We start from the raw sequence: 12446 nt of genomic DNA on the forward strand, positions 1-12446 counted from the left end.
AGTGAGGGGACAAGTATTTGATCTAAATTTAGATTTAAAGCTTCTTTCGTGACTGCAGGGATTCAATTTCTTGGTTCTTTCGGTAAAGTCGTCACGTAGAAGGGAAGTAATAATATAATAAAAAATAAAACATAAAATAATTATATTACTATTATATTATTTCATTGTTTTATTTTTGTTGTTTTATTACTTACCTTCTACGTGACTTTACCGAAAGAACCAAGAAAAAGTATTTGATCCCCTGCTGATTGTGTACGTTTGCCCACTGACAATGAAATGATGAGTCTATAATTTTAATGGTAGGTTTATTTGAAGTGAGAGACAGAATAACAACAACAAAATCCAGAAAAACGCGTCAAAATGTTATAAATTGATTTGCATTTTAATGAGGGAAATAAGTATTTGACCCCCTCAGCAAAACATGACTTAGTACTTGGTGGCAAAACCCTTGTTGGCAATCACAGAGGTCAGACGTTTCTTGTAGTTGGCCACCAGGTTTGCACACATCTCAGGAGGGATTTTGTCCCACTCCTCTTTGCAGATCTTCTCCAAGTCATTAAGGTTTCGAGGCTGACGTTTGGCAACTCGAACCTTCAGCTCCCTCCACAGATTTTCTATGGGATTAAGGTCTGGAGACTGGCTAGGCCACTCCAGGACCTTAATGTGCTTCTTCTTGAGCCACTCCTTTGTTGCCTTGGCCGTGTGTTTTGGGTCATTGTCATGCTGGAATACCCATCCACGACCCATTTTCAATGCCCTGGCTAAGGGAAGGAGGTTCTCACCCAAGATTTGACGGTACATGGCCCCGTCCATCGTCCCTTTGATGCGGTGAAGTTGTCCTGTCCCCTTAGCAGAAAAACACCCCAAAAATATAATGTTTCCACCTCCATATTTGATGGTGGGGATGGTGTTCTAGGGGTCATAGGCAGCATTCCTCCTCCAAACACGGCGAGTTGAGTTGATGCCAAAGAGCTCCATTTTGGTCTCATCTGACCACAACACTTTCACCCAGTTGTCCTTTGAATCATTCAGATGTTCATTGGCAAACTTCAGACGGGCATGTATATGTGCTTTCTTGAGCAGGGGCCCCTTGCGGGCGCTACAGGATTTCAGTCCTTCACGGCGTAGTGTGTTACCAACTGTTTTCTTGGTGACTATGGTCCCTGCTACCTTGTGTAGTTCTGGGCTGATTCCTCACCGTTCTCATGATCATTGCAACTCCACGAGGTGAGATCTTGCATGGAGCCCTAGGCCGAGGGACATTGGCAGTTCTTGTGTGTTTCTTCCATTTACGAATAATCTCACCAACTGTTGTCACCTTCTCACCGAGCTGCTTGGCGATGGTCTTGTAGCCCATTCCAGCCTTGTGTGGGTCTACAATCTTGTTCCTGACATCCTTGGAGAGCTCTTTGGTCTTGGCCATGGTGGAGAGTTTGGAATCTGATTGATTGCTTCTGTGAACAGGTGTCTTTTATACAGGTAACAAGCTAAGATTAGGAGCACTCCCTTTAAGAGTGTGCTCCTAATCTTAACTCGTTACCTGTATAAAAGACACCTGGGAGCCAGAAATCTTTCTGATTGAGAGGGGGTCAAATACTTATTTCCGTCATTAAAATGCAAATCAATTTATAACATTTTTGACGCGTTTTTCTGGATTTTTTGTTGTTATTCTGTCTGTCACTGTTCAAATAAACTTACCATTAAAATTATAGACTGATCATTTCTTTGTCTTTCTTTCTTTCCCTCACTGTAAATATTTATGCAGTTTTTCATTTTTTTTACCAGGCCAAGCCCGCTTGAGCTGCTATACCGCTCTTGTTTTCAGAAGCAACCTGCCCACAACGCAAGGTGAGGCTTTGTGAACTTGTGTGTGAATGTTTTGACTTAAAACTTTCGTGACTGCAGGAATTCATATTCTTGGTTCTTTCAGTGAAGTCACTTAGATAGAAAATTAAATAAAAATAACAGATAATAAAATAAAAATTAGAAAATTGTAAATAAAGAAAAAAAACCCACGACGTTTCGATCGCAACACAAGTGGTCTTTATTTTATTATATTATCTATTGATATTTTCTATCTACGTAACTTTACCGAAAGAACCAAGAATACGTGTGGAAATGTGTATCGGTCAAAGACGCTAAACTCGTGCTGATGTTCACTCTAAATGTGGAGGGCAAACCCGGGGAATCCGGAGGAAAATCCACGCGACCACGGAGAGAGAGACACGCAAACTCCAAATATACAGCAGCTGGCGTCAGGGCCGGGTTTGAACCCACGACTTCCTGCATACCAGGTGAGGTAGTTAACATCTCACCACGGAGAGAGAGAGACACACAAACTCCAGTTAGCCTCGGCTATGTTGATTGATCCTCAATTAATTACTTGGTGGAGTGAGGAATCATTAATGCTGAGCAGATAAAGGTGGCCAGGCATGGTTCTGGTCAAAACACCACCTGTTTACCATGGCAGTGTGTGACAGTGTAAAGTTTGTGTTTGCAGTAAAGTCTATTAACTCTGTTGAACACGGAGGTTATATCAAAACAATAGTTTATTTTTGTTTTCCTCTGGAACTCTTTGTAAGAATGGAAACAGGAAGTTACCACAGCACACACGTACAGCTGAAAGTCGGATCTGTTCATCCCAGCCTTCAAGGACATCTGAGCCTGGATTCACACCTGAGTTGCGATTGAACATGAATTTATGCATTTCTGCATAACACAAATAGAATTGTTTTAACACCTTTTGCTATGTCAGCTGAATTTAGCTTTATAAATATTCCTTTTGTAGCCAGACAGCCGAAATTGTGTGCTCGGAGTTTTGGGTTCACATTCATTTTTAAGATACGAAGGCTTCTAGGCATATGTATGACCATTTGATCTCTCTTTGTGTGCAATAACAGCCCGTGTGATGAATATTGGGAAACTGTTTCACTACATAATGAATATATGAATAAGTATAGACGTGTAAGTCACATGTGACTGTATATATGCATTCCTCCGTGCCACGATACTGACTTGATGATGGTGTGGATGTTCCTATTATCTGTCTGCAGCTGCCGCTTCCTCTGACGCTTCCTCTGCAGAATTGGTCTAATGGAGCAAAGGCAGTCAGCACAGCTCGGTACGGCAAGACAACAATGCGACCAGAGTGCATACAGCACGGATTGCACTGGAAATTTGACACAGCACCAGAGAACTCGCACAGGAGAGAAACCCTTCAAGTGCACTGTGTGTGGGAAGGCCTTTGCATGGCAATCAGTTTTTCAGACCCACCAGAGAGCACACACAGGAGAGAAACCCTTCAAGTGCAGTGTGTGTGGGAAAGCGTTTGCACATTCATCTTCTCTTGTAAGACACCAGAGAACACACACGGGAGAGAAATCCTTCAAGTGCAGTGGGTGTGGGAAGGCATTTTACATTCATCTGCTCTTGAAAGACACCAGAGAACACACACGGGAGAGAAACCCTTCAAGTGCAGTGGGTGTGGGAAGGCATTTTCACATTCATCTGCTCTTGAAAGACACCAGAGAACACACACGGGAGAGAAACCCTTCAAGTGCAGTGGGTGTGGGAAGGCATTTTTACATTCATCTGCTCTTGAAAGACACCAGAGAACACACACGGGAGAGAAACCCTTCAAGTGCAGTGGGTGTGGGAAGGCATTTTTACATTCATCTGCTCTTGAAAGACACCAGAGAACACACACGGGAGAGAAACCCTTCAGGTGCACTTTGCGGGAAGGCGTTTGCACATTCATAAAATCTTCATCTACACCAGAAAACGCATAAGCATCAGAAGATCTGCAAGGAGTGGAGTCTGAAATTGGCTTGTGAGCCCATCCCTCGTGAAACAAGAACTGAAGGAAAATCCCAGATTTGACACTTAAAGGAATCGAGGTGAAATGTGAAGAGGTGATGGTGAAGAGCGAAGAAGTGAAGAGTTGAAAACTCAGTTCCTAGGTTCAACCTGCAGAGTAAGAGCGACGGGCCAGTCTTTGTGGACCTGTTGGCTGGGTAGATCCCTGATCAGAAGCGAGAACGACCGCTTGTCTTACGATCGAAACTTTGTGATCTATTATTTTTTTTTCTACCTACGTGACATTACCGAAAGAACCAAAGAGTATGTGATTTAGGAATAAAATGTAAAATAATTTAAAATAAAATATATACGCCTGCAAAGAGACTGGAGGCTGAATCTAACAACTTAGACCACTCAACCACACTACGCACAGGATGCCCTTGGCGACCAAAGCCCGCTTGATTTCGCCAACGCCGGCCTTTTCCCGCCGGCGGTTTGTACAGCACGATAATTTTTAGATATTAAGAAAAAGGTTTAAAGTACATTTTATTGCATTTCTTGAGGGAAATTAGCCCCCCTTTTGCCTCACAAAGTGAGTGCAAACCTCACCGATCGTGTGTTTTAGTTTGTTTACGTTATTTTGCCGCTAGAAATTTCCACGTGAATCAGCGATGATGATGATGATATCAGCCACTTTGTTAAGCTGGTGTCATTTGAGATAGCCAGGTTGCTTATGAAAAAGAAGCTAATAGTCTTCTTGGTTCTTTCTGTAAAGTCACGTAGAATTTTCTCCTCGACAGACCTGTTGTCCGCCTGAGGACGGCTACTTGCGTTGTGGCCGAAACGTCGTTTTATCGTGTTTTATTTTTCGATTTAAAGCTTTCGTGACTGCAGGGATTCATCTTCTTGGTTCTTTCGGTAAAGTCACGTAGAAGGGAAGTAATAAAATAATAAAAATAAAACATAATAAAATAATTATCACGACGCTCCAAGCTTGGTGGTGTTTCATTCTTCACCTGAGGACGGCTGCTTGCGTTGTGGCCGAAACGTCGTATTTTATTGTTTTATTTTTATTATTTTATTATTTCCCTTCTACGTGACTTTACTGAAAGAACCAAGAAGGTTATTATGTTTTATTTATATAATTTTATTATTTCAATTCTACGTGACTTTACCGAAAGAACCAAGAAGATGAATCCCTGCAGTCACGAAAGCTTTAAATCGAAAAAGAAGCTAATAGCTTATTACGCTTTACCTGGTACAATAAATAAAGTGGAGTTTGTGTTTAATATATGCGTCTTGTTGAGGCTGCTGGCCCCCGGGTCCTCCCCCGGCGGAGGGTTGATCTCGGGGGAAGGGGGGGGGGGCTGCTGCCTCCTGACTCCTCGCTCACTCGTGTGAGAGCCGCTGCTGCCACTCTCCGGCTCCTCGAGTCCGCGAGTCCTGTCTGTGGGGCACGATTCGGGGCTGGCGCTCGGCTGCCTGCAATTAATTCTTTGCTCCTCACTCGCACTCCTCCCAACGTTGGTAGAAGACTCTCTGCACGCCACGGCCCACACTCGTATACGCGCAGGCACTCAAACTCACAACCACACGCACCAATCACGTGCGGAATGGGGGTCAGGGGTCAAAGGGGCAATGACGTCACTCGCACACACGTGTTGCCGATTGGGGGGTTGTATTTGAGATGATTTAAAGGGCTGTGGGGCGGGTGTTCGGGATTGGTTTTAGAACAAGTGTTGCTGTGTACTGGGGAATTAAAGAAATGCTTTAATCGTCCTCCGGCCCCTCTGCGCAGTGATGAGTAACTGGCGACAGGATTCACGCATCACGCTCGGGCACAATCTAAACAATGGTCGTATGAATAATCCCACGTGTATTCTTAGGTTTTTTCGGTAAAGTCACGTAGGTAAAAACATTAAAAAGTAAAATAAAATAAAAAATCACGACGTTTCGGAGGCAACACAAGCTTCCGTCTTCCTCTGAAACGTGATTTTTATTTATTTTACTTTTTAATGTTTTTACCTACGTGACTTTACCGAAAAAACCTAAGAATATGAATCATTGCAGTCACGAAAGCTTCAAATCTAGAATCCCACGTGTACTCGTGCAATCCTACCGTCGCTCACCACGTGCACCCACTAACAGCACAGCGCAAGCGTAACGATAACCGAATCGAGGGTAAGATTCATGCGTTAACCCGTCGTTCACACCTATGCCCACACCACTCCCAGCACTCCTCAACAGAGCCGGCCCAGCCACTAAGCGACCCTTGCAATTGCAAAGGGCCCCGTGGCCAGCAGAGGGCCCCCTAGAGTCACTGCTAGCTAGTGGGTCAAAAAAATCATACATCAAAGGAGCCTCCAACCAAATTTTGCTTAGGGCCCCCTAAGGTCTAGGGCCGGTTCTGCTCCTCAATACCACAGAGACCACACAGCGTCGGCATCCTATGCTTTAGGGTTTATTTCCGGCGCATCTGCGAGTCACTATTACCTGAATCAGAGTCTGAATCAGCAGGGTAAGGCTAGCCTATCTCCCGACGGTCTAAACCCGACCTACCGCGTCTATTTCGAATTAATCTCCCTAGGCTTTTATGCTAACTCGCAGCTCTCTCTCTCTCGCGTACTCGTTGTTCGGCTCGGATGTGCACGAAGCTCTCACTGGGAGCGGGGCCTGGCTGCGCTGATACTCGTCACACGTACGATCCAGTGCCTGGCAAGCTGACTGCTCCGATCGCTGACTTGAGAACGCGAACTGATAAGAGTGCCCTCCCTTTTATCCCCCTCTACATCAAAGAATCCCTTGGTTAACCCGCGATCCTTCACGGCCATTGGTGGGCCGTATCGGTGCTTTCAGCGACGTCCGCACCCAGGCTTCCACATCAAAGGGACTGCCGCTAAGCTCCCGACCAATCAGAGTGCCTGCCCTGGTTCGTGGCTCACATATTAACGATCCGTACCAAGGAAGACAACAATGCACCTCACAACCCGTATCCGTGCAGAGAGACAGTCTATGCAGTACGTACAGTCCACACATCGCGATCGCGAGAAAAGCCCCATACAATAAACACATCGTTACGAAATGTGGCACATCGCAATCACAACAACAACAAAAACAAAACTAGATCTGATCAACAAAATAAACCGACGTCACACTGCGAGCTAATAACACGGCAACCCACGGGACATTAAAGGGCCTCGGGACACTCGACACAACCGAATTAATCATTAACTGCCCCCTCAAGATAACGATCCCGATGCCATAACCGTACACGTAATGAGAGCCATGTATGACTCACGTGGCGATCGGCTTGCCGGTCCCGCTTTGTAGCCAATGAGGGGAGAGCCCGGGAGCATGATCTCGGCGTGATCACGGCATGTTAGCTAAGGTGATTGGCTTGGCCGATCTTGGCCTCAGCTAATGGGAAGCCGGATCAGAGGCGTGGTCCCGGGAGTTGACGGGGAGTGATCTGGAGTGTTCGACGCTGACTACTGGAGATTGGCTTAGGGGTACCACGTGACCGAGGGGTTAAGAGGGGGAGAGACGGAGGAGTCGGGAGCAGACCTGGGAACGAAGGGAGCAGGAGCCACGCGCGTACGGGGCTCTGGGTGCCACGTGAGCGGTGCGACTTTGCTGGCTGTCTGCCCGCTTCCCGTTGCCTGCCAGCAACGGGGAGTGTGTGTAAACTGTGGAAGTGGAAAATAAAGGACTGATTCCAGAAGTCGTCTCGAGAAGGTTTATTACACACACACACAATAAGTATAACCCGTAAAAACAAAGTTTTTCACTATAAATCCTTTATATGCGTGGCAGTGAACTTAATATAAAGGATTTAAAAACATTCGCCTGTGGAGGACGCGGGGATCGATCCCGCGACCTTTGGCATGGGAAGCGAGGGCGCTACCAACTGCGCTACTCCGCCACGGCCTGTGGAGGGGTTACGCTCTGGGCTCTTATACTGTGACGTTCAACCAAAGCCAAGAATGAGTTCTATTTGAATATATGTAAAATAATTTTTTTTGCCTAAAAAGTGTAAAATTTTTGGAATTTTTTTTTCAACGAGTCTGTGTGGAAAATGTCAGCTCGATTGGATCACGGAAAGTGGGTTAAAAAACGACCGAAAGATTTGCACGGTCGTAAGCAAGCACGCAAGCAAGCAAGCGAACTTAATATAAAGGATTTAAAAATGGCACAGCACCCCGTGAGCACGGACGCCGCGTTCATTCTACACTCGCACAGGCAGAAAAACCAGTAGTCCAGCTCTGCGAGCAACAAAAACCGCCAAAAGTAACCCGGCGTGCGTAAGATGGGCGAGGTGTGTTGTTAGGGCCGGGTGCATTGTGTCACGACTCGCCTGAGAGACTGTGAGGGACGGAGGATGGCAGGGTGGAACTTGAAGAATCTTAGATGGTGAGCACGGCATCCCCCTGTGAGCCAATATGAAACCTGTCGTCTTAAAAAGGTCCTTGGGACTGAGAATGACTTCTACGGATAAATAATGACATTTTTTGTTATCGAACCCACACTAAGATGTCTCAATAATAATGACGATATATCTCTTTGCCAAACCACCATTGGGTGAAGACATTCCCATACTGCGTTGGTCATCATAGGGGTTGTTTCACCATACTTCACCAGACTGGTCAGTGTGGGTTGATGCAAGAGGACAACCAGGACCGATTCAGAAGTGCCTCGGCAACTTCCCCGCTCCTTTTTAAATCCTTTATATTAAGTTCGCTTGCTTGCGTGCTTACGACCGTGCAAATCTTTCGGTCGTTTTTTAACCCATTTCCCGTGATCCAATCGAGCTGACATTTTGCACACAGACTCGTTGTGCGAGACAATTAATGTTCGTGAACATTTTTTTCCAAAATTTTACACTGTTTAGGGAAAACAAATTAAATATTTAATTACCAATTGCTTAATACTGGCAGACAATCATCTGACCCATAGGTGGCAGCCATCTCAAGCCAGAGGACGAGAGGACTCTAGCCGCCACGCATATAAAGGATTTATAGTGAAAAACTTTGTTTTTACGGGTTATACTTATTCTTCCTGGATTCTCTCTGGAGTCATTCTCTGGGTGGAGGTGATTCGAGCACTCAACTCTTTGGCACTGGGCTACTTAAAAGTTGGGCAATGCAACTCCCCAGCCCCCCTCCCCCCACAAATATTATCAGGGCAGTCAAGCAGAGTAAATATATATTTAAATAGCTCCACAAATATCTTAGGTTTTTTCGGTAAAGTCACTGTGTAGGTAAAAACATTAAAAGTAAAATAAAATAAAAATCACGACGTTTCGGAGGCAACACAAGCTTCCGTCTTCAGGTGGTACCGCTCACAGCCACGACAGCTGTATCAAGTACATGAGAGATTGCAGGAGCTACCACCATTATATAAACGGAGTGGTAGCTCCTGCAATCTCTCATTTACTTGATACAGCTGTCGTGGCTGTGACGGTTCCACCTGAAGACGGAAGCTTGTGTTGCCTCCGAAACGTCGTGATTTTTATTTTATTTTTTAATGTTTTTACCTACACGGTGACTTTACCGAAATAACCTAAGAATATGAATCATTGCAGTCACGAAAGCTTCAAATCTAGCTCCACAATAGTACCATTGATCATGTTTATTTATCTGCATTGCAACTTACTCAATGATCGTATTACCTTTAATCAGACAATCTCATCGAAGTGGACATCATTTGATCATTGGTGGGTTTCGTCACGGTCAATCATATTGAGTTACAGTAAAACCTTGGATTGCGAGCATAATTCGTTCCGGAAACGTGTTGTAATCCAAAGCACTCGTTTATCAAAGCATCTCGTATATCAGTTGTGATCACGTGACGCTCGGCAGACAGAACGTACTACTCGTATAGCAAGACCTCGCTCGTTATCAAATTAATATTTGTTTTTTAAAAATTGCTCGTCTTGCAAAACACTCGCAGACCAAGTGACTCGCAATCCAAGGTTTTACTGAACTTTCATCATCCACTCTTAGTTGTGGTTCACCAAGATTTCTATAGTAACACTTCATCGGTCAACATTTTGGTAATTATCTACACATCTCTACACTGACAAAGGTTCATGACCATGCGTGCAATTCACGGGACACTGGACAGCAGGTGCTCACATTCGAAAAAACCACAGACTCGGTAATTCATATCCGTTATTAATGTTTTAATGTTCGGCATCTGCACAACCGCAACAGACGTCAAAGAAACTTTACCATCAAAATATACGAAATGTATAAACACTTGAACACGTGGTAGCAGTAGGAAGCTTTTGCCACCAACTTTATCCATGAATGCCACTAGTTTTTTATTATTCTAGTATGCATTACCTCCACAAGCGTGCACACACACACACATTGTACCCAGGTTTAATGAGATCTCATCGCAGAGAGAAACGTCGCTCTGCAAAAACTAATTCTGGCACAACACATTGTACCCAGGTTTAATGATATCTCTAGAGAAGCAAAAACAGACACACACACATTGTACCCAGGTTTAATGATCTCATCGCAGAGAGAAACGCCGCTCCCAAAAACGAATTCTTGAAGACACACACACACATTGTACCCAGGTTTAATGATATTCATCGCAGAGAGAAACGTCGCTCTGCCAAAAACGAATTCTTGAAGACACACACACACATTGTACCCAGGTTTAATGATATCATGCAGAGAGAAACGTCGCTCTGCCAAAAACTAATTCTTGAAGACACACACACACACATTGTACCAGGTTTAATGATATCTCATGCAGAGAGAAACGTCGCTCTGCCAAAAACTAATTCTTGAAGACACACACACACATTGTACCAGGTTTAATAATATCTCATCGCAGAGAGAAACGCCGCTCTGCCAAAAACTAATTCTTGAAGACACACACACACATTGTACCCAGGTTTAATGATATCTTATCGCAGAGAGAAACGCCGCTCTGCCAAAAACGAATTCTTGAAGACACACACAACACATTGTACCCAGGTTTAATGAGATCTCATTGCAGAGAGAAACGTCGCTCTGCCAAAACTAATTCTTGAAGACACACACACACACACATTGTAACCAGGTTTAATATCTCATCGCAGAGAGAAACGTCGCTCTGCCAAAAACTAATTCATGAAGACTTTTTTTGCAACTCAGTCCTTTAAACAGTTGGCGCTCATACCGCACAGAAACACCAACTCAATTATCTGGGAACCAGACTGATGATAATGTTAAAACATTTTTTTTGCCGAGATTTCAACACAGCTAAAACTTCCCTCAAGGTAATGGTGGGGAGTGCCGTTCTCTCCTTTGCCATTTCCCAACCGCAAAGTTTTCATCGCGGGGTCTTGTAATCTTATAACTTGCGATACCAAAGCGCACAGCAGCCCAGCTCTCAACAGCACGAACAATTCGATGTGGGCGATTACTATGACTTGCTCTCAAACACATTCCTGCTGCGGAGGGAGCTGGTAGGAACGTTGGGTTGCTCGGTCAATGGCCTGCAGGGTCAACGGCGGCGTGGTGTATTCCGCAAATATGCCCGACTGTGAGGGCGGGCACAAGCCGGCGTGAGTAGGTTAAACGTTGAGTTTTATAAGGGCACCACGGGGTGACCAGCCCCTCCCCACCCCTCCCACCCCTCTCCACCCACCCCCCCATCAAGCCCCTACCCACCCAGCCCCTCCCCACCCAGCCCCTACCCACCCTCCCCTCTCCACCCAGCCCCACCCCCCCCCCCCCCCATCCAGCCCCTAACCACCCAGCCCCTCCCCACCCAGCCCCACCCCTCCCACCAGCCCCACCCCACCTAGCCCCTCCCCACCCTCCCCTCTCAACCCAGCCCCACCCCTCCCTTTTTGGATGCACGACGGACGGACAGACACAATAATCCCCTGTGGGCTGGTGGAACCAGGTGGTTCCTACCAGTATCACATTGTAATGTCATTGTGGCCTTCCTGGCAGCCAGTAGAATCTGCGCTGTGTGGATACATCGATGACTGGCGGGACCGCGCCCACATCTCAGTACGATCACTGCACTGTGGAAATGTGGCCGTCGTTAAAGATTAAAAGTGAATGTTAACGGCAAAATAACGGTGCTGTAACTCTCTTTACGACGAAACCCACATCTCCCAACATTTGTACAGTGCAAGAAAGTTACATTTTGCCATTTCGTCACGAGAACCACGTGAAGGTTACACAATGCTCGTAGCTTAACAACGTTCACGGAGCCTTTGTGATTGCTGCCAATGTGAAGTGAGAACAAAGATGGAAAAACGAGCGGTCATTTCCAATCAACCCTGCCTGCTGGTCCAGCATCTTGTTTGTAGACAAAATAAACCACCGGTTTTCTAAAAGCAACTGCCGCAATAATTACACAATAATCACCACAAAACAACCGACTTCTCTCACAACGGAGGCAGTATTCTCACACAAGACGATTGCCTTGCTCAAAAGAAAACGCAACGCAAAATGGGCTCGGAACTAAATTCTGAACAAGCGTTTAAAGGCCCCCAAAATAAATAAAAAAGAAAGAAAAATAAATACAGAAATATTGAGCGACGCTTTTCAAAATACGAGATTTTTGTTTACAATGTCCCTGAAGGACACACCACACACAGCCACGTTAACACGGACGCTCGCAAGGGGGGCCAC

At 45.4% G+C, this 12446-nt stretch overlaps 1 protein-coding gene across 1 annotated transcript; it reads left to right on the plus strand.

Moving 5' to 3' along the window:
• Positions 1-3300: 3300 nt before the first annotated feature.
• On the plus strand, positions 3301-3713 carry LOC133361947 (zinc finger protein 41 homolog; the record flags this gene model as incomplete). Its single annotated transcript, XM_061580923.1, has 2 exons — positions 3301-3408; positions 3492-3713. Coding segments are annotated over 2 exons (330 nt in total), but the record flags the coding sequence as incomplete, so codon positions are not given.
• Positions 3714-12446: the final 8733 nt, after the last annotated feature.

This window comes from Lethenteron reissneri, unplaced genomic scaffold, assembly GCF_015708825.2.
Source record: "Lethenteron reissneri isolate LAM-NWPU_2019-01 unplaced genomic scaffold, ASM1570882v1 scaffold_1301, whole genome shotgun sequence".
Classification (NCBI taxonomy): domain Eukaryota; kingdom Metazoa; phylum Chordata; class Hyperoartia; order Petromyzontiformes; family Petromyzontidae; genus Lethenteron; species Lethenteron reissneri.